Here is a 24052-nt window from a genome sequence, read left to right as displayed (position 1 = left end):
AAAAGTGTCTGTTCATATCCTTTTCCCATTTTTTAATGGGGTTGTTTGTTTTTTTCTTGTAAATTTGTTTAAGTTCCTTGCAGGTTTTGGATATTAGCCCTTTGCCAGATGGGTAGATTGCAAAAACTTTTTCCCATTCTGTTGGTTGCTGATTTACTCTAATAATTGTTTCTACTGCTGTACAGAAGCTCTGGAGTTTAATTAGATCCAATTTGTCTATTTTGGCTTTGGTTGCCAATGCTTTTGGTGTTTTAGTCATGATGAAGTCATTGGCTATGTCTATGTCCTGAATGGTTTTGCCTAGGTTTTCTTCTAGGGTTTTTATGGTGTTAGGTCTTATATTTAAGTCTTTAATCCATCTGGAGTCAATTTTAGTGTAAGGTGTAAGAAAGGGGTCCAGTTTCTGCTTTCTGCACATGGTTAGCCAGTTTTCCCAACACCATTTATTAAACAGGGAATCCTTTCCCCATTGCTTGTTTTTGTCAGGTTTGTCAAAGATCAGATGGTTGTAGATGTGTGGTATTGCCTCTGAGGCCTCTGTTCTGTTCCATTGGTCTGTATCTCTAGTTTGGTACTAGTACCATGCTGTTTTGATTACTGTAGCCATGTAGTGTAGTTTGAAGTTAGGTAGTGTGTTGCCTCCACCTTTGTTCTTTTTGCTTAGGATTGTCTTGGTTATGCAGACTCTCCTTTGGTTCCATATGAAATCTAAGGTGTATTTTTCCAGTTCTGTGAAGGGGGTCATAGGTAGCTTGATGGGGATAGCATTGAATCTGTAAATTACTTTTGACAGTATGGCCATTTTCATGATATTGATTCTTCCTAACCATGAGCATGGAATGTTTTTCCATCTGTTTGTGTCCTCTCTTATTTTGTTGAGCAATGGTTTGTAGTTTTCCTTGAAGAGGTCCTTTACATCCTTTGCTAGTTGTATTCCTAGGCATTTTATTCTCTTTGTAGCCATTGTGAATGGCAGTTAGTTCTTGCTTTAGCTCTCTTTAAGTCTGTTATTGGTGTATAGAAATACTTGTGATTTCTGCACATAGATTTTGTAACCTGAGACTTTGCTGAAGTTGCTTAACAGTTTAAGGAGATTTTGGGCTGAGACAATGGGGTTTTCTAAATATAAAATCATCTTGTCAGCAAATAGGGACGATTTGACTTCCCCCTTTCCTAATTGAATATGCTTTATTTACTTTTCTTGCCTGATTGCTCTGGCTAGAACTTCTAATACTATATTGAATAGGAGTGGTGACAGAGGGCATCCTTGTGTAGTGACGGATTTCAAAGGGAATGCTTCCAGTTTTTGCCCATTCAGTATGCTATTGGCTATGGGTTTGTCATAAACAGATTTTGTTATTTTGATATATGTTCCATCAATACCTAGTTTATTGAGAGTTTTTAGCATAAAGGGCTGTTGAATTTTGTCAAAGGTCTTCTCTGCATCTATTGAGATAATCATGTGGTTTTTGTCTTTTGGTTCCATTTATGTGATGGATTATTTTTATAGATTTGCATATGTTGTACCAGTCCTGCATCCCTGGGATGAAGCCTACTTGATCATGGTGGATAAGCTTTTGATTGTGCTGTTGCAATGATTTGCCAGTATTTTATTGAAGATTTTTGCATCTATATTCATCATGGATATTGGCCTGAAGTTTTCCTTTTTTAATGAGTCTCTGCTGACTTGTGGTATCAGGATGATATTAGTGTCATAAAATGATTTGGGAAGGATTTCCTCTTTTTGAATTATTTGGAATAGTTTCAGAAGGAGGGCTACCAGCTCCTCTTTGTATATCTGGTAGAAATTGGCTCTGAACCAGTCTGGACCTGGACTTTTTTTGATTGGCAGGCTATTAATTGCTGCCTCAACTTCAGCCTTTGTTGTTGTGCTATTCAGGGTTTCAACTTATTCCTGATTTAGGCTTGGGAGGGTGCAAGTGTCCAGAAACTTATTCATTTCTTCCAGGTTTACTGCTTTATGTGTATAGACCTGTTTATAGTAATCTCTCATGGTAATTTGTAATTCTGTGGAATCAGTGGTGATATCCCCTTTATCATTTTTTTATTGCATATATTTGATTCTTCTCTTTTCTTTTTTATTAACCTGGCTAGTGGTCTGTCTATTTTGTTCAACTTTTCAAAACACCAGTTTCTAGATTTATGGATTTTTTGAAGGGTTTTTTGATCTCTATCTCATTCAATTCTGCTCTGCATCTTAGTTATTTCTTGTCTTCTGCTAGCTTTTGATTTTTTTTAATCTTGCTCCTCTAGCTCTTTAAATTTTGAGAATAGGGTGTTGATTGTAGATCTTTCTTGGCTTCTCATGTGGGCATTTATTTCTATAAATTTTAATTTTAATTTCAGAATTATTTTTAATTACATAGTATTTCTTCATATTTCTCAATCATTTTAAATTGCTGACTAATAATGCTTCCTCCATTTAACACTTCGTCTTTTAATTTTGGTATCCTTTGATGCACAGTTTTCTTTTTAATTTAATGTAATCAGATGTGTCAATATTTTCTTTATCTTTTGTGCTTTTTGCATCTTTTATTACTCATTTTTTCTTCTCTGAGACAATAAATATATTTGACATTATTATTATATTCTAAAAGCCTTGCTTTTTACATGTAAGCCATTAATCTATATGTTTGTATTCAAGATTTCATTTTTTGATCTCTATAGGTATAATTAACTAGGATTACATAATTAATAATTTACCCTCTAGACTGGAATGTCATATGGATATCAAATTTTGTCCATGCATAGCTCTATTTTGAGCTCTTTATTCTCTTCTACTTATATCTTTATAACAATACCACAATCCCTTTATTACATGTACATATGCCTTAATATGTAATTGGGAAGTCTTTCCCACTTCTTCAGAATTATTCTGGTCTCCTTTGGCCTTTTTCTCTTTGATTACATAGCAATTGTAGAAGTCCTTCTTAAAGTACAATTAAAACAGTACTTGCTGTGGGTCAAAGTTGAATTAAAGCTGTAGATTAACTTGAAAGGTGTTGACATTCATGGATGTGGTATGTTTGCGTGTATGTAGCTTGACTTTAATAACGTTTTATGATGCTCCTTATTATTACTAAGTACCCTAGTGTTTTTGTTCCTTTAATGTTTAATGTATGTTAAATGTATGGGGAAACTGTTATGTGTAATAGTGCTAAGCATCCAGATATGACTAGTGAAAAATCAAATATGTTTCTAAAACACAAAGATGCAATGAATTTTAACTGAAGTTTAAATAACTTCTCCCTACCTTTTATAATACTACACAGAGTATTAAATTATAAAAAAATAACCAAGTCATTGCAGTAACACACTGATTATAGCTGATGAGAAACAAATAATTTTGTATACTTCTATATTTTTCATAGAAATGTTGATAATTGTCATATCTTTATCAAACAGTATTCTTAGTGTAATAATATATGAAGTGTAATGTAAACATTTGCTAGAAGATACCTTTTAATTTTAATTAAAAATTAATCTGCTGTGAGATTATATATCAAGGAAGTATGGGTATACTTATATACTCATCATATAGATACAGTAAAGTGCACAGATTTTCCACCTATAGCTGGATAAAATTTCACAGCTATACATGCCTGTGTATCTACAGATTAGGATTTAAGCACAGAGATATGAGGATTTTTTAAAGACCTATAGTGGACACACATTTCATATAGTTTGACTTTTTGTTAATGTATTTATTAAATAAAATTCATGATGTAAATGTTATATATAATATTTTATTAGGCATCATAAGGTATATCAATAACTATGCAAAGTTATAATGTAAGGAATTTCTTTGAATTTGGGAGGTACATAAATGGAAACTTTGATCAACAATTCAAAACATTCTACAGCTGTTTGCTCAACCTCATCTTCCTTAGAAAGGAACAAATACTCAAGAAATCAAGTGATCACTCTGTCTGATTAAAATGGTAATTTTGAGAAATGTTTTGTTATTTAGTATTGTATCATGTTCAGCTTTGAAAATCTACTTGATGTATTTATGTCCATATGTTAGATGCTTTATATTACAGTAGCCATTAATTTGTTTATCAGGATTATGACATAAAATAAGTATTTTAAGACCGATAGCCTGTATACAGTACACAGGATGAAATGGATGGAGAAAAGATGGAGGAAGTAAATGTACTCAAAGGTGATATTGCAATACCCTACACAGGAAGTGATTTCACCTTGAATTAGGAAGACAAGGGGAATGAATAGGTAGAGACAAATAAGAAAAGTGTTATTTAGGGTAAGTCAATATAACTTGGCTATTGAATTGATAGAAAAATTAAAATAGACAGAATTTGCTGTTTTTTAAAACCGTAAGTGTCCCTATCTAGTATATAGGTCATTTGAAGAATAATTACACCAAAATAAAATTAGGGAAATTATAAAGGCAAGCTTTTACATTTGCAGTGGACAAATGGGTTCCAGTGTATGTATATTAAAACTTGTATTAGACTGTTTCATAAATATGACAGTTTGGGCACAATGTCAGTTTTTGGCAGGTGGTTTTCATTCTTCCTAAAGCCCCAGTTCTCAGTGTTAGAGAGGGTAAGAGGACAGATGAGGTCATAGCAGAAAACCCACAGTGAGAACTAGTAAGACAAAGAGTTGTCACTGTCTTGGCAGTTTTAACCAATAACACTTTCCAGCATCTTTCCTATTAACATTTCAGCCTTAATGAGCAATTATTACCCTGTGCAAACCACCTCTGGGACCTGAAAAGACTTGCAATGTGCTACCTGACACCTCACCTCTAAGCCACCTAGCTCCATAGGTTCACCTGTGATATTTTATTAACCTCATAGTAGTGAGATGGAATACTTTGGTCCACATTTACATTGTTGTGGCAGAGTTTTACTGTATGTGAAAGAAAAGAGAGAGAGATTTCAAACAAAGCTAGACACTGAAATATCAGGACTCAGGTAAATGGAACAGATCTTCATTATTTGCAGATTCTATATTTGTGATTTTCTACTTGCTCAGATTTATTTATTTAGAGACAATGTCTCATTCTGTCACCCATTCTGGAGTGCAGTAGCATTATCATGTCTCACTGAAGCCTCGATCTCCCAGGCTCCCAAGTAGCTGTGACCACAGGAGCTCGTCACCACATTAATTTTTTTTTTGTAGAAACAGGTTTTGCCATCTTGTCCAAGCTGGTCTTGAACTCCTGAGCCCAAGTGATTTTCCTGCCTTTGTTTCCCAAAGTTCCGGGTTTACAGGCCTGAGCCACTGTACCTGCCCTCAAGTTTATGTTTAACCCCCAAATCAATACATGGACACTTTTGCATTCATTCTTTGACATATGCAGAGTGGTGGAAATGTTTGAGTTATGCAACGTGCCGATTCCCAGTTGAAGTCTGAGGCAATGGGCAATACTCTTCCTTCTTATTTCAGCTTTCATACTGTAAACAAGTGTTCCTTTTTTAAAAAAATGAAATTTTTAGTAGAGACAACAGGGACTCACTCTGTTGTTCAGGCTAGCAAGCATTCTTTTCACATCATATTTAGTGCCGTGTTTTTCTCATTTTTGTGCTTTTTTTGGTGATTTCACTGTTTAAAATGGTCCTCAAGTATATTGTTGAACTACTGTCTAGGGTTCATCAGAGGAAAAAAGCTATGATGTGCCTTATAGAGAAAATATGTGTTAGATAAGCTTTCAGGGATGAGTTATAGTATTGTTGGCTATGAGTTCAATGTTAATGAATCAACAATATATATTAAATCAGTGTCTTTAAATATAAACACACACAAAAGAAAGGTTATATATTGATTGGTTCATAAAAACGTTGTGACCAGAGGCTTGTAGGTGCATAGCCCTGTTTTTCCTAGGAGCAGTGGTTTGATATTTGCTAATTCAATGTTCATGATGACCCTTTAAAAAGTAATTACCATGGATAATGAGAATCGACATACAAACATATATATACACAGACACACAAGAAGTTAAAGTAGAAAATTATGGTATACCAGTATTAGTTACAGTCTCCAAGAATACAACTACAAAAACATATTTTGGCAGTTAGTAAATTTCATTATATTACACATAATCAGAATTCAAATAATTTTAATATTTCTTTGTGAAACTGGTGCACCATTTAGCTGTTTTGATACCATAAACAAGTAAATTTTTTAAATGTAGATATGTGAAATCTTTCAGTTATTGTGATTGACTAATTTATAATATGTATCTTGAAGTGAGTCTATATTAGGATTTTTCTTTTTCTGTGTAAATTAGGTAAAGTTCTATACTTTCTCTGCTAACTTTATTTAAACAATGCTTCTTAAGCTCTCTGTTATTTGGTAGGAATTTAGTAGTTCAGAGAAATCAATTGACTCTTCTACCAAAACACATTTTGTCTTTTTGAAATGTTGAATAAAGGCTTTAAACCTGATAGCAACACCTTTATCTCTAACCTTGTTCATGTGAGAGTGCATAAGTGTGCATTTTGCAATTTTCTTGTCTCATTTGTTCTCTGTTTATCTGCTTATTCCTAAGGCTGGGAAAAGTGATAATAATGGGTGGCTCATGTAGTAGGTAGAAAATGAGGGCGAGTCCATGGATATCTAATCCATGTCTTGGTATTAGTGGCATGCCATAATATAGGCCTACCAAGGCTCCTAGAAGATTTTTTCAGCTTTAAATTTTTTGTTAGATACACTGCCAAAATATAGATGAGACTATAACATGGGGAAATATGAGTGGTTACATTTAGGTCTCATGTTTGCAGCCTTAAAAACCTCAATGAAACATATTTTCTCTACTTTCAAGAAAAAAGATTTGAACAATTGTTATAACTCTCTCACACCATTACTCTGATTATCAAGGAATAAAAGGCATTTTTAGTAATCTATCTTTTCTTCTGTAAAATACTTTATGCTTGAAAAATGAGGTCCCTCATAGAGCAAGGTCAGTATTATGGGAGAATGACTCATTTAATTCTAAAGCTGTAACATGTTGCAATAGTTTTTCTTAAAACAGTTCAATGCAGATGTCTTAGAATGAGTTCAGAGGGGTCTGCACAGGCTAATTCATAAGAAACTGTTACCTCTCTGTTTGGATTTATGAAACTGGTTCTCTAGTTTCATTGTATAGTGATGCCCAAAAAGTAAAAAGCCTAAACTCCTTTTTTCATGTCCTTCTTGTGTATTAGTCTGTTCTCACACTGCTCTAAAGATACTGAGACTGGGTAATTTATGAACGAAAGAGGTTTAATTGACATAGTGCTGTGTGGCTGGGGAGACCTCAGGAAACTTGCATTCATAGCAGAAGGCAAAGCAGAACACATTTTGAATGGCAGCAGGAGAGAGAGAGAGAGGGGAAACCATCACTTTAAAAACCTCAGATCTTGTGAGAACTCCCTCAGTATCATGCGAACAGCATGGGGGAAACCACCTTCATGATCCAGTCACCTCCCACCAGGTCCCTCCTTCTATACATGGGGATTACAATTTGAGATGAGGTTTGGTAGACAGAAAGCCAAACCATATCATCTGAGCTTTAGGCAAGAGTGGGATATATCTTTCTCCTTTAACTTTCTAGAAATGCCATTCTCTCAAAAATATAAGGCTAGGAGGCAGGGTGGAGGTAGGGTACCATTTTCTATTGTAGTAAGGATGAGTGATGCTTATTTGTCCTATTAGTTTAATATAGGAAATGGACTATGATCATGTAAGTGAAATTAATTACATAACTACCAAATAAACTACAAAGAAACAAACGTGTTCTGTGAGAGAGAACTACTGGGGATATTTACTTTAAATTAGATGTGAATTTCCTTTCAATAATTTCTACTTGAATTATTTAGGCATACTCAGGACTCCTGTTGTATTTTTTAAGATTCTCAGTTTGGATACCTTTCTCATCACAATATTTATCTTGAGTTTTTAAAAATATTTAATTTTTAAACACATAATTTTGTTGTGCTCTCCTCCAAACCTTTATTCAACCACCATCCACCTTTCTCAAGAAGAGGAGCTACCAAAATAAGCTGGCAGTAAGGCCAGGAGGGTGAGAACAAAGCAGAACAGAGTAAGTGTGCAGAGGCCACTGTTCCTTGCTCCAGATGTGAACCTGGGGACCTGTGCCTCAGGGCCCTGAAGCAAGAACCAGATTTCCAACCAAGGTACCTGGACCTTTCCAACTCGCCTCAAGGATAGATTGTGCTAGTCTAATTACGTTATATCTGGAGAGCTTCTGATGTTCTAGACCTCTGAAAAAAGTCAGCTGTGATAGTCAGCTGACTTCCCCTATCCCTTATCCTTGATCCTCACCACACTTTGTAGTTGAAGGCATCACAAGAGGCTCTACCTGTCACCTTGCAACAGAACTGGCAACTTTTTTGCTGTTCTAGCACCTGCCCACAAGGTTGCTGTGCCTTACACTGCTGTGTGACTCTATTTATGATACTTAGGCAGGCAGATCTGGGACATGAAGATGAATAGATCCATCAGTAATTAAAAAAACAAAAACAGCAACAATAAAAAACATCTGAGGAAACCCAGCAGCCAGAGAAAGGAAATATAAGTAGAACACTTAGGTGGTCAACTGGCATTTAGGCAGAATTTCTGCACCTGGTTGGTGACAATTAGAATAAAATAATAAATACTTTAGATGTAAATCATTTTCTAAAGCCAAACTGTATGATTTTGAGTTCAAAAATTTAGAAGAATTCAGTGAGAATATAGTCCCTGTGGAGATCTAAATTAGTGATCTCGAAGGTGCACTAACATAAACACCTGAACAAGAGCAAAGCTGCAAAGATATGGTAATCATAAAGGAAAACATACAAGACAGAAGACTGTGGCAGGCATTGTTCAATGTGCCTTTTTTTTTTCTGAGACAGGATCTCACTCTGTTGCCCAGGCTGGAGTGCAGTTGTGCGATCTCAGCTCACTGTAACCTCTGCCTCCCGGGTTCAAGTGATTCTCTCACCTCAGCCTCCCCAATAGCTGGGACTACAGGCATGCATCACCAAGCCCTGCTAATTTTGGTCCTTTTTTGATAGAGACTAGGTTTCACCATGTTGGCCAGGCTGGTCTTGAAATCCTAACCTCAGGTAACCCATCTGCCTTGGCCTCCCAAAGTGCTGGGATTACAGGCATGAGCCACCGTGCTGGCTTTAATGCACTTTTCGTCTCTAACTTAGAGATAAAAGTTCTTAATCCTTACAAGAACCCTTTGAGATAGAAATTCTAGAGAAATACAACATTTGAATCATAAATTTATGTAATAGAAGAATAAAGAAAAAACAGACTGTAAAAATGTAATACAAGAATTCTCTCTTGATGAAGAAATGTTAAGCACAGATAGAAAGAGCTCATAAAGTTCCAAGAAGGACTATGACACAATAAATTAAAAGATGCACTCCTAGACATATGATCAAACTCAATTCCAAATATCAACAGTCAAATTTAGCATTTCAGCACAAGAGGTTAGAATTAATAGATTAAAGGACATTGACATATTATCTTTCCACTATCTAAGATATTATTTATCAGTTAAAGAAAGGTATTTTCTACTCAATTTTATATTGTTACACTTTGTCGTCATCATTTAAATATGCACAAAATTTATTTTTCTATGTGGTGTGTCATATGAGTCCAACTTACTTTTATCTAGGATAATAAAATATGGAAATAATTATTTAAATAAAATACGATTCTTTTCACACACATTTTTATATTATACAGTCAGCCTTTCATATCTATGGGTTTCATACTCACATATTTCACCAATGACAGGCTGAAGATATTTTTTAAAATAAATAAATAATAACCAAATAAAACAAATAAACAGTTATGATGACTACATAGCATCTGCATTGTATTAGGTATTATAAGAAGTCTAAAGATAATTTAAAGTATTCAAGAGGATATGCAGAGAATACATGCTAATATTATGCCATTTTATACAAAATGAGCATCTGAGGATTTTGGTTTCATGGGGTTACTGAAAGTGCCCCATGTGGATAACAAAAGACAACTGTATTCATTTGCCATATACACCAGATAAATTTGAGTTTATTTTTTATCTCCTAACCTATTTATTCTTAAACACAACTATTCTGTTTTTATTATAATGACTTTATATTATGTTAGCATATCAGATAATATCATCTTTGCTATTCTTTCATTTATAACTTTTTCTATTTTAAAATTTTTATTCTTTAATATGAGTTTGAAGTCATATCATCTAAAAACTCCTCTACCTCATCAAAAATAAATAAATAAATAAAACTCATCTGTAGCTGGCTTTGTATTTAGAACTGCATATGTTATTTTGAGAGAAGAGTTATTTTTATGATACTAGTTTTAACATATAAGAAATTGAATCTTTATTACTGTTTTCATTTCTGGATGATTATTTTCTAAAATGTTATTTTCATAGCATTTTCCAAGATTTATACCAATTATTTTTTTCTTTTGCTATTGGAAATGCTGGAACATAAAAAATAATAATAGTGAGATTGCATTGCATATGCTTGTAGTATTTTAAGGGAAATGCTCTTAATACACTACTGGAAGCATATTCAATGTTGTTTTGGTATATTTTTAAAATAATATTTATGTGGGCACCTTCTATTCCAGTGCTTGCTTTTTATACCACATTGTATTGTGCTTCTCAGACCTTACCTCTTATATTTAATCCTGGAGTGGAAGTGAATTGGGGCAAAGAACATCTGGAAAGTCAGGATTGGTATCATGATGTAGATATGGGGACTGCATGAAAAATGGAATAAGTTTTTCTTTTTATTTAAACTAGCCTTAGGCTAGTAATCCTATACGTATATTTTACTACTTCCCACTGAAATACCCATGACTAAACTACAGTGAAAATTAAGACAGACATTCAAGAGTCAGACAGTACAGGGCTTACATCTCTATGTAGCTGCAAACCAATAACTTTTTTTCTGTTATAGAAGTCTAAATGTATAGGATATTAATTCTGTTTCTCAATCCAGCTTCATGAATACTATAGAAAAGCAATGGTTCAGCTATTTGTCTCTTTATACAGATATAAATCTTCATCATTATCATAATAAACATTATTTTATCATGATTACTTGATTATAAGCTCCATAAGGCCAGGAATCTTCTCTATTTTTTTTATGCAGAAATACCCAATCACTAGAAAAGTATTTCACACATAAAATGTATTCATGTACTCAATGTAAATGCTATACGCTTCAAAGTTTATTATTTGCATTGTATTTTATTCATACTTTCAATAAGTATTTGTGGAGCATTTACTGTGTAACAGTATTTTCCATAGTAAAAAATGGAAAATAGAAGGTCTCTGCCTTCATAGAACTTACTTCTTAAAGTAGTGGTTCTCAGATTTTGCTGCACATTGGCATCACCTAAAGACATTTTTAAACACTGATACCAGCTCCTACCTCCAGACTTTCTGATTTAATTCATGTCTGATGCAGTTTGAAACTTGGGGGCCCTTAAAAGTTCTCCAGATAATTGTAATGTGCAACAGAATTTTTTAATTACTGGCTTAATATATAAATTAGGCATTAAGCAACTGCAGATTTCTTACTTGAGAGTGATAATTGTGTTACAAAAGCCACCACTTTACCCACTATGTTTAGCTCACATTATATTCATATCTTTACTATGAATATTATTTTAATTATGTCCTATATTCTTGCACCAAAAAAAAGTTCCTTGTGGTATTTTTGAAAAACCAACCAACACTATTTTTCTAAAAATACATTTATCAAAAAGGAGGTGAAATATTTAACATTTCAGTTGAGCCCGTTATACATCTTCCTTTATTAAATGGAGATGCAAATATTGTTTACTTTTATCCCAATCAAATATCACATTAAAAGTTGCTCTCCATATGTATCTAAAAAAGCTTTAAAAAAGAATTTTGAGCAGTTCTTGACTACTTGACTGTACAATCTATTATTGTTTTTTATATAGAGAAACTTTAACACTTATTTATATATTTATTTATTTATCTGGCTTCCAGATGCTAAAAAGTAAGTTCATTATAGTACACTTGTTTAAAGTTCAAGCCTAAATTGCACTCAGCATAGAGAAACTGCTGCTATTTTTCTTAAACATTATGCCTCTTCAGAACATATTCGCCATAGGTACTGGCCCAAACTGATAACTTCTTTCCCTTCATTTTGCATAATGCAGCAACTTTGGTTTCAGAATGCCACCACAGTCTTAAATATTCTGACAGCTTTGCTGAGTTTGCAGTAGCAACAATGATAATACCCATTGTAAAAAGGAAATGCAGAAATAGTGACTGTCAAATCCTAACATGTTCCTTATATCCACACTTTATTTTCTTTACCAGTATAATCTATACTCCAGTTAATAATTTAGTGCTAATCAGCTCCTTATCTTCCGAAAGGAGAGTCTGCTTTGAATCACAAGGCAGCTGACCTTGAAGGTAGGTTTAATATATGCAGATTTCTTATATCACCTCGAAGCCCTTTTTACTCAGACTATTTTCTTGGTTACATTTAGCTCTGAGCTGTGCAATCCTTATTTTGTCTTAAGTAACTGATTTAATAATCATATGGTTTTTACTCTTCTTTAGTTTTGGATTTTACATTTATTCGTATAACTAGTTTTAAATAATGTAGTTTTTTAATGTGCAAATAAATATGAATAGTTAAGGTAAATCATAAATACCAGAAAGAATATAGCATCTTTCTAAACAAATTCAGCTATTTCACAAGGTGCTTATGTGTCTCTGTCCACTTTCTTTGGACTTTACTGTCACGTGGCATTTTTTAGTATTAATGTGATAAAGATTTAAAACTGGCTCCTTGGATGACATTTTGGGAATTAAATATCCATATGAATTGAGAAATGAGCTATAGAATTTTATTTTATATAAAACTATGTAAGCAAAGCTATATTATTATTATTATACAACTATGTAAGCAAATCTATAGAGGGTAGTTTAAATTTTAAAAATTTTCAGCAAATTTAGGACAGGAACATGTTTCAAAAATAAGGTCAAAGTTAGAATTTTTACATTTTGGTAATAACTTTGGTTTAAATATGTTAATGAGTTAGTGTGATTACATAGATCTAAACTGAGCAACAAAAGAAAAAGATTTTAAAAAATTTTGTTTATCTAATAATTACATATAATCTCAGCTTTAGGAAAAAAATTTGTAAAGCTCTTTGAAAATAGAATCCCATCATAACAGACAGTTTTAAACTTCTTTGTGTGTGTATGGTAGTGACTTGCCTTAAATATTAAAGTACCTACCCATCTTTGTTTGTTGTAATTTTTGAATTTGCTTGTTTTCTCCCATCAAAATTAGGAAGAGGAAAATACCAGTTTTTATTTCAAAAGAGGAGGAATGGTTAGATCAGAACAGTGGCAGTAAGGAAATATGATTTTTTTTTAATTGAAATTCTTTTTGAGAAACAAAACGTGGCTTTGCTTTGAATTAAAAGGCCATTTTGTTGGGTAGAGTTCTCCACTTAATGATTTCCTGATTACACTGAAAAGTACACTGGGTTGATTTAGATGATTATTCTTCTCATCTAGCTTTTAGTGATCACATGTATGTAATCTTCATACTTGAAAAGTAGAATATGAAAATAACAAGAAACTACAGACGCGCTTTGTGCTTTTGCTAGTGAAAAGTAATCTCAAAGAAATAAGTTTAGGAAACAAATTTTGTTAACTCAATTTTACAATAAAATGTTTATGTATTGGTATTAGCATTCCAAATTACTTTCATGAAAATTATTTCATGAAAATATCCTTCATTTTATTAGCTTGTTTTCTATTTTAAAATCATGCTGTGAAAGAATGATTAAATCAAATATAAAGTATAGAACGATTTAAATGGCTTAATAGTCTTCCAGATAAGATAGAACTATTTCTGCTATTATCTTGGAGAAGCAATAGTGAATTGAGTTGTTGTCTTCTTTAAACACTATGCTGTTTTCACTGCTTGTTATGTTGCTTTAAAGAACTTTAGATAAAATATTTCACATGCTAGTTTAGAGACTCATTGCTGTGAGAGAAACATTTTTCAACATCATTAGTTGTGCTATTTAAAAGTGACCATTTATCTGCAAATAATGTTGTCATTCTCTCTGGAGCATTTGACCTGACTAGGGCTAAGATGGCACATCTTAGCCTACAAAACATGAGATTTCACTAAGTAAAAGTAAAGTTTTGTTCAATTTAGAGAACAAATACTGGAAAGTAATGTTAAGAGAGATTTTCAGTAGTTCATAGTTTGTCATATATTTATATTGTTTGATCTATATTAAATTTATATATCTTTAGAAAATGTGTGCTACTTATTATAAATTACTGTTTTATGTGCTAATTATAAATTACTGTTTTATACGCTAACGTATGAGTGATGCGTTTCCCAATTAAACCTTTAGAAGTAAACTTAAAAGCACTCATAAATTTCTGTTTAATGTAGAGTTTAATAATATAGGACTCATTTATTTAAAGATAATATTTTTCAACTATCACCTATGCATAAAATTAATACAGTGTTTTTATTTGTTTGTTAGTTTGTTCTACTTAAGCTCTTAATCTAATGTAGCCTTGATTAGTTTACCCATGTATAATACTTGATTAAGCCATAATGAAAGGCTGCTTGGCTGATAACCATCAGTCCTTTTGCTTAAAATTACTGAATTTAATGTGAATATGTATAAAGAAACACCATAACTGTGTCAGGTATCTAAGGTTTATGTAACTTAATTTAATGGTTTCATTTTGTTCAATTGTGCCATACACATGTTTACTGAGTTAAGAAAACTCCACAATCATTAATAAATGGGAAACACAAAGAATTAGTATTAAGAAAATGCTGTTTGTTCTCATTATGATGCATAACTGAAAACCTAAATTGAACTGTAACTTAAATTATTTCTCTGTGACTTCTTTTCGTCTTTTTTTATTTCTCATTCTCCCTCTTCATGCTCCCTTTCTCCTCTTTAAATAAATAAAAATTTTCTCAATATGGCTTAACTAGTTTCAGAAGTAGAGAGGAAGATTCGTTATAAAGAGAAATATGTTAATTTATAAATAAAAGTTATTTCAAGTTAAAATCAATACAAGAGAAACTCTAATTTCCATGTAGCCAAAATTTGAAATTAACTCAAATTCTCAATTTCCTTTGTAGATCATACGAATTAGTTTTCAGGCTAGACACATCTTATCAACTTTATACACTTATCAAGAATTGTTTGTATTTGTTACCTAGTGTATTACTGCCATTAGTTCTTGTTATTTCATTTCACAATTTCATTTAAAAATTGTGCAATCTAATACAACATGATCATTAAAAGGCTTTTATTTTATTTTTTTGAGACAAAGTCTCACTCTGTTGCCCCAGCTAAAGTGAAGGGGCGTGATCTTGGCTCACTACAACCTTCATCTACCAGATTCAAGCAAGTCTCCTGCCTCAGCCTCCACAGTATGTGGTATTACACGCCCACGCCACCATGCCTGGCTAGTTTTTTTGTATTTTTAGTAGAGATGGGGTTTCACCATGTTGCCCAGGCTGGCCTCGAACTGCTGGCCTCGAACTGCTGGCCTCTAGCAATTTTCCCACTTCGGCTTCCCAAAGTGTTGGGATTATAGGCGTGAGCCACTGTACTTGGCCAAAAGACTTTCATTTTTTCCTCCCTTATAGAAACCATGGGAAATACTGTGGCAGTAGATAAAAGCCAATTGAAGTATAGACAATATTTTGAAAAACTAAAACTCTAGAAGGCTTCTAGAACTTTTGCTTTGGATTGCTTTATGAGTGGCTTTAACTTTTTCTTCATAAACAATAATTTTCTAGAAATCAAAGGCAATGTATGAGACTTATGCAAAAAAAAAAAATTAGTTAAGAATCTTAATCAGTGTATTCTTAACGAAAAGTTCTTTGTTTTATAAACAGTAGCAGCCAGCAGCCATATCCCGCTATGTAAAAGAAGCTATGAAGTAAGGATATACCTTTTTTATGACTTTCTTTTTTAATTATTTTGTTTGCTTAATCAGTTCCATAAATTATGAGTCCTAGAATTTAAGAAAAGAGGGATTCCACTGTGCTTTGTACTCTCCTCCAGAGAAAAGCCGAAGAAACTTCTTTCTTTGCTAGGCTGAGGCTGACTGAATTCCATAGGTGTTTCTACATCTGAAGATCATTACAAAGACTACCCACTTGAGGAGACATGCATGCTATTCAGATCTACCGTATCTTCTGGAAATTCTTGAGTTCTTACTCTATGAAGTGAAGAAAACAATTTACAGTAACAAAAATGGGACACAGGTTTCTTCTTAAAAGCTAGCTCTGATTAGTCGTTAATTGCTACTTGAAGATCTGTGCTGAGATTCATCTGTAGCCCCTTTCACCTGAGAGTTGAATGCTCTGATCCAGTGATGTCAGTCAGCCATGCGAACAGACTGGGGAAGAAAGATAAAACTATGGCAGCATTGTTCTCCTGAGCTACAGCCACATTTCTTTCAGTGTTTTCCATATCTATAAATAAACTTTTTCTATTTTTTCTCTTTTACCTTTTCTTCTGTTGGGACATTTCCATCAGTGACATCCCTCTATATTGGTTAGTTATTTCAGAGTTTAAAAAGTTTTCAGGCCCTGCGCAATTCGTCCCTTTGGTTCCTATAGAAAACATATGTTTGTTAACTCATTTAAAATAAGGCCACTGGCCAGGCGCGGTGGCTCAAGCCTGTAATCCCAGCACTTTGGAAGGCCGAGGCGGGTGGATCATGAGGTGAAGATATCGAGACCATCCTGGTCAACATGGTGAAACCCCATCTCTACTAAAGATACAAAAAATTAGCTGGACATGGTGGCGCGTGCCTGTAATCCCAGCTAATCAGGAGGCTGAGGCAGAATTGCCTGAACCCAGGAGGCAGAGGTCGCGCCATTGAACTCCAGCCTGGGTAACAAGAGCAAAACTCCATCTCAAAAAAAAAAAAATAAATAAAATAAAATAAAATAAGGACCACTTCACACAAATAAAAACCACAGACTAACAACCACTTCTGTCTACTTCTCTAAAAACTGAATAACCTATGTCTAATCTTCATTAAAGAAAGTCAGTCAAAAAAGAAAGTTTATTTCAAGATATCCTTACAATTAAGAATATACAGAATATGAGGACAAGAGGACTATTCCAATGATCGCTGTTTGATTTAGTGAATCTGGCTGGCAAATTGACTCTAAGCTATTTTCTTTCTTTTTTTTTTAATTACCATTCCTCCTTTTTCTTTGGCTGCCCTTTTTTATTTTTTTATTTTTTTTAATTGCATTTTAGGTTTTGGGGTACATGTGCAGAACATGCAAGATAGTTGCATAGGTACACACATGGCAGTGTGTTTGGCTGCCTTCCTCCCCTTCACTCACATTTGGCATTTCTCCCCAGGCTATCCCTCCCCAGCTCCCCGCCCTGTGCTGTCCCTCCCCTATTCCCCCCAGTAGACCCCAGTGTGTAGTACTCCCTTCCCTGTGACCATGTGTTCTCATTTTTCATCACCCGCCTATGAGTGAGAATATGCGGTATTTCATTTTCTGTTCTTGTGTCAGTTTGCTGAGAATGTTTTCCAGATTCATCCATGTCCCTACAAAGGACACGAACTCATCATTTTTGATTGCTGCATAATATTCCATGGTGTATATGTGCCACATTTTCCCAGTCCAGTCTATCATCGATGAGCTATTTTCTTTACATTTTGTCACATGGTTTAGAGTACTTTAAGAGACCAGCCTTCTCAGGTGAAAAGTACACTAATTTCTAAGACAAATTATTCATAAGGATTATGGTTAAAAAATTGGTTAAGAAATATTACTTTGCTGCAATCTTTAATGAATGTGGAAAAGAACATTCTAAATTTCTAATGCAAATGGGGTTGGAAGTCTTTAAAAATAACATCAATAAATGTATTTTCAGAAGTAAAATATATTCATTGAGTACTATTGTCTAAATATTCCCCAAACCCTAGATGTTCCTTGTCAAATATACACATAAAATATATACTGTGCTATATAGATGAGGATTGACTATAGGAATATACAGATCTATATATGTTAGGGATGATTTTATTTCAGTTTAATGGCATCAGGATTCAAAAGAAATGAAACATGATATATGTAGCAGCTATGTAAATGCCTCTAATGTACTAGCAGCTGTACTACTTCTGTGCTTGGGAAGTTTACTGACATAAATGTGACACAGGCCCATAAATAGATAATTAAAGAGAATATTGTTAAAGGCCGTATCAGGGTTATGCCTAGGGGCTATCAGAGTATGTCACAAATCCTCACATTTCAAATTACAAAATTTCCTTTACTCCAGAATAAAAGTAGCTTTATTGTACACTTAAGAAAACTTGGAATTGTAAAGTGTTTATGGGAAATGGTAACTTCCAGACTTGATTTACCAAATTTGTAACAGTAAAGTAAGTGCCATTTTTCAGAATATGAAGTATGTAATTTCAGCTCCTTAAATGGGATACCTGACATTATTATTATGGTTTAAAATCTGTGAGATTTTCTTTTCAATTTTTAATTATTCTCCTAATGATCTCATTTATTGTTACTGGAAATCAATTTAGGAAATCATGTTAGTCCACTAAGCCCTTCAGATAAGGCTATTTCATGAAGCATTCCAAGATTATCACAAGGAATTGCTTTCATATGCCATAAAAGAAGAAATAAGCTGAATATGGCCTGCCAAAGAAGGTTACAGTTTTACAGCCCCTCCCACTGAAGCTCTTAAGTCACTCATTTACATTAACTTTGGATTATCACTCACAGATTGAAAGCAAAACACTCATCACACACTCTGGGCTTGTGGTTCCACTTGTATGTGTGTTTCTAAATCAATGATGAGGGTATCAGAACCAATATTAGACATGGACATGGCAAATTACAGTGAAGTTTTGGATCCAACTTACACGACTTTGGAGTTTGAAACTATGCAGATTCTGTATAATTCAAATGGTGAGTTATCATCTGTTTATATATGTAAAGAAAAGTAAATATAATTGGAGAAGGTAGACTGAGCTTCCAAAGGTGGTGGCGCAATGTATTATTTTTACTTTTTTTTCTGGAGAATTTATGTCTTTCTTTTAAAGCCACAAATCTGAGCTTTTGCACTTTCTTACAAAATTTAAGTTAATAATGCTAGGGCTATTTTATCTTAGAGGTAGAAAAAAACCTGGTTTTGTGTAATAAAGTAACTTCAGAATTCTGTCATGGGCCAGTTAGAGAGGCAAAAAGAGTAGATGCAGCCATTATTTTATTTGCTGTAAATCACAGTAATAAGTAATATCGGCAGATGGGCTGTGAAAGTATATTTTCTATGCAATGTTTAAAATGACCTATGGAACAAAGTTTCCACAGAACACTAGGGAGTTTTACTGATTGTCTACTCTTTTCATTATTATTCCAGTTCTCAAATGCTACTGATGAGAAACCGCATTTAAAATACTATCAGGTTTTTGCATTGAATGCTAATATGAAAGGAAATAAAGTTTATATTCTAACCTAACTTGTCAGGCTAATGTTTAGCTGCACAAAGCTGTTGGTATTTAATTACTGTAACATTTTAACTTTAAATAAGACATGAGTTGTTTAGGGTTTGTGCCTTTATGTAGTACAGCTTACTTTTGACTTTGAATTTAGACTTAATTCCTAGTAAAAAAAATCTTGTTTAAAATATGTTATAACTGATAGAACTCCTAAGATTGAGTAATTATGTATACTTTGGAAAATGTGTGTGTGTGTGTGTGTGTTTAATGCAAGACTGAGAATATATCTTGTACTGAGGACCTCTTACTATTCTACTGTACTGCACAATTTGTATGACTGGTGTTCTGGTTCTATTTACAATAAGCAGTTCCTTCTTAGTGGAGGTTTAAAACATAGTTAAAAGTTGAATTCTGAAACTTTAGCACACATATAGTTAAAATAAATCTGTAGTGCAACTTTCAGGAAGTCACTGTTTTGTGTCTTATGTTTAGACTTGATTAGGGATATTTAATAGAGTATTTCATCAGAATCATGACTTTAAAAAAACACTCATGATTAAGAAATGGCAAGGGCATAATTACCATATCATAACACTTATTTACTATAAGTGTTTAACAAATATTCTAAAATAATGAATTTGTATGGCTATATGCAAAGTGTGATGTAACTTGTTTGTAACAGTGTTTTCAGCAATATGTAAGTATGGCACTAAACTTGAAGCAAGAGGTGAATTTTTCATATTTCTATGTAGTCTCTCAGAATACAATAAACTCCAAACAGTTCTAACTTTCATATTGTTAATATATGTGTTGTTAATGTCACCAAAAACAAAATTTGCGGCATTTTAATCCTATATTGTCACATGATTAACTAAGCATATGTTCATTAAGGTTTTTTTCCAACTTCATGAAATTATATATGACAATATTTGTCTGCTCAGAAGCATTAGTAAGTAGCATATATGTAATGTCATGAAATGTAATCAGGACATAACAACCTTTAGTTTCATCCTTTTGTTAGACATACAATAATTAGTTAATATATATAATTTTATAATAAAGTTTTACTGTATTACATATTTAATATCTTTTGAATGCATACAGATTCTTAAGATGTAATCCATGATATTAACTCATTTAAGGAATATTTATTTTATTATAAATATCTACATTTTAAAAATAATTCTTTCTTCAGAACTATGTATTAGATGACCACCATATTCTGGGCATAATCCTAAAATCTGGAAAACAGAGGAATATATAAAACAGATAAATTCTCTACCATCATGGGGCTTAGAGTCAGTTTGTAAAGATGGGTAATAAATGAGCAGACCAATACAGAATATATTTTTCAGAAATAAAGTTATTTTAAAAACTAAGGCCAGGTGTGGTGTCTCACATCTACAGTCCCAGAACTTTGGGAGGCTGAGGCCCGAGGATTGCTTGAGCCCAAGTGTTTAAGACCAACCTGGGCAACATAGTGATACCTTGTCTCTACAATTAAAACTTTAAAAACTAGCTTGGTGTGGTGGGGTGCTCCTGTAGTGCCAACTACTCAGGGGGCTGAGGTGGGAGAATTGCTTGAGCTCAGGAGGCCCAGGCTGCAGTGAGCTAGGATTGCACCACTGCACTTGACAAAGCAAGACCCTGACTCAAAAAATAATGATAATATGTAAAATACACAGGGCTTTAGGTTCTACTTGAAGGACAGATGGGAGGTGACTTTTTAAACGTGTGTTCAGAGGTTTCACAGAAAACGTGAAATGTTAACAGAAACTTGGTAGCTAGCTCAAAGATAGGTTTAGGGAAGAGCTTTCCTCCCAGACAGAAGGAACGGTAAGTGAACAAGTTTTGAGACGATGGAAGAAAAAAAAAAGAAGACAATATTGCTGGAGAATAGTGAACTGGATGAAAAGTGGTACCAGATACTGGGATCAGAGATTTGGGGGAGTTGTAGTGAGGGGCTGACATGCAGGGTTTACAGCCCTTGGTAAGATGCCTATAGTTTATTCTGTATCTCATTATAACAGGGTTGGATGCAGAGGGTGACATGATGTGAATTTCTTTTTTAAAAAGTTATTATTATACTTTAAGTTCTGGGATACATGTGCAGAACATGCGGGTCTGTTACACAGATATACATGTACCATGATGATTTGCTGCATCCATCACCACATCATCTACATTAAGTATTTCTTCTAATGCTACCCCTCCCTAAGCCTTTTACCCCCTGACAGGCCCTGGGCTGTGATGTTCCCCTCCCTGTGCCCATATATTCTCGTTGTTCAACTCCCACTTATGAGTGAGAACGTACAGTGCTTGGCTTTCGGTTCCTGTGTTAGTTTCCTGAGAATGATGGTTTCCAGCTTCATCCATGTTCCAGCAAAGGACATGAACTCATCCTTTTTTATGGCTGCATAGTATTCCAAGGTGTATATTTGCCACATATTCTTCATCCAGTCTATCCCTGATGGGAATTTGGGTTGGCTCCAAGTCTTTGGTATTATGAACAGTGCCACAATAAACATATGGATGCATATGTCTTTATAATAGAATGATTTATAATCCTCTGGGTATATACCAAGTAATAGGATTGCTGAATCAAATGATATTTCTAGTTCTAGATCCTTGAGGAATCGCCATACTGTCTTTCACAATGGTTGAAGTAATTTACACTCCCAGCAACAGTGTAAAAGCATTCCTGTTCCTCCAATGTTGTAAATTTGTCATAACAAGATCATTTAGGTGGCTGTGGGGTAACAAACAGTAGGGCAGCAAGGATGGAAGGAATGAATTTAGATAGCAACCTGTTACCATAATCTAGAGGAAAGATGGTTGGTTGAACAAGGATGTCCATGGTAAAAAGTTGTGGATTAAATATGTATTTCAGGCCCTGTGTGGTGACTCATGCCGGTAATCACAACACTTTGGGAGGCTGAGACAGGTGGACTACCTGGGGTCAGGAGTTCAAGATCAGCCTGGCCAACATGGTGAAACCCTGTCTCTGGTAAAAATACAAAAATTAGTTTCGTGTGGTGGCACATATCTGTAATCCCAGCTACTTGGGAGGCTGAGGCATGAAAATTGCTTGAACCCCGGAGGCAGAGGTTGCAGTGAGTGCAGATCGCACCACTACACTCCAGCCTGAGCGACAGTGGAAACTCGGTCTCAAAAAATTAAATAAATAAATAAAAAGTATTGTAAACATGGACTTACCAAGGGATTGGTTATAAAAGATAAAGGAGAGAATACAATAAAGACTCACAGATTATTGGCCCTGGGAAATTGGATGGAACCATGGACTGATATAGGGAGACTGAAGGAAGGAAGAACAAGTTCTAGGGGAAAAATGAGAGTTTTGTTTTTGATACATTAATTTACAATTCTGATTAGATTTCACAATGAAGTTCTTCAACAGGTGCCTGGGCATTTCAGACTGGTGCCCATTGTAGACATCAGGGCTAGAGATAAAATATTGGACTTGTTCATCCTACAGCCAATACTTATTGTCATGGGACTGATAAACTTCCCTTGGAAAAGAGTATAGTTGGAGAACTAAGTCTATGGTGTCTCTGAGTTAAATGTTCAGAAATAAGCAAGGAGAGCTTGGAACGGAAGCAGCCAGTGGTTAAAAGGGAAGCACTAGTGTTGGGTCTCCCAGAAGCCAACAAATGGACTGTTTTGAGCCTATAAATAATTAGTTGAACAATTTAATCAGGAAACAGTGCTAACTCTAGCTGCAATCTTCCTTTTTCATTGACAGATAGTTCTGCCCCAGAGACAAGTATGAATACCGCAGACAACGGTGTCAACTGTCTGTGTGCCATCTGTGGGGACAGAGCAACAGGAAAACACTATGGGGCATCGAGCTGTGACGGGTGCAAGGGTTTCTTCAGACGCAGCATTCGCAAGAGTCACATTTATTCTTGCAGGTACTTTAAATGCCCTTTTAGGAGAGTTATCTCTATAGGTGTTTCAGTTTCGCACAACAAGTAAGAATGTGTAGGTATGCATTGCAGGATTTATTCACATAGGTGGTAATTTTTTATGAAACATTTTAGACCTATAGAAGGTACATAAAAATCCACCTATCACCCAGCTTAGACCAATATAGTTGAAGCCTTTAATGGACACCTTCTCTGTCACTTTTCCTCCCTAGTCTCTTAGAGGTAATTACCATTGCAATTTTGTGTTATCTTTTCCTTGTGTTTCTTTATTGTTTTACCACATGTTCATATACCTCCAATATTTTAAAATCTGCATTCAAAAGCTTGTTCAATATGAATATTTTTCTTCATGTTGATTTTTTAAATGCCATTACATCCTAGGTCTAAAAACAGAATTATAAAAGTGCAGATTATTTGGGTAGTTTGCTGATACTAATGAGTGAAATTTAATTTTCAGTCCTAAAATTTAAAATGTATTTCGCATGCCATATCTTTTGTCATTAAATTTAAATGTTTTGTCGGATGCTTATTTAACTATATTATATGTGTCACCCAT

General features: G+C 34.1%; 1 protein-coding gene across 2 annotated transcripts in view; it reads left to right on the top strand.

Annotated features, from left to right (window-relative positions):
- Window positions 1-24052, top strand: part of HNF4G (hepatocyte nuclear factor 4 gamma) — a 140736-nt gene that overhangs the window by 95033 nt on the left and 21651 nt on the right. Inside the window, exons 1-2 of one of the 2 annotated variants that reach the window (XM_002759010.6) lie at window positions 18818-19019; window positions 23313-23481. In XM_002759010.6, coding sequence (XP_002759056.3) covers window positions 18884-19019; window positions 23313-23481 — 305 coding nt within the window. In that variant the 5' untranslated portion in view covers window positions 18818-18883. Of the gene's footprint in view, window positions 1-18817; window positions 19020-23312; window positions 23482-24052 lie in introns of those variants that run through there. The other variant, XM_008982803.5, reaches the window with a different exon arrangement.

This window comes from Callithrix jacchus, chromosome 16, assembly GCF_049354715.1.
Source record: "Callithrix jacchus isolate 240 chromosome 16, calJac240_pri, whole genome shotgun sequence".
In the NCBI taxonomy this organism is placed as follows: domain Eukaryota; kingdom Metazoa; phylum Chordata; class Mammalia; order Primates; family Cebidae; genus Callithrix; species Callithrix jacchus.
The sequence above is the reverse complement of the archived record's forward strand: the minus strand, read 5'-3'. Positions and strand labels throughout refer to the sequence as shown.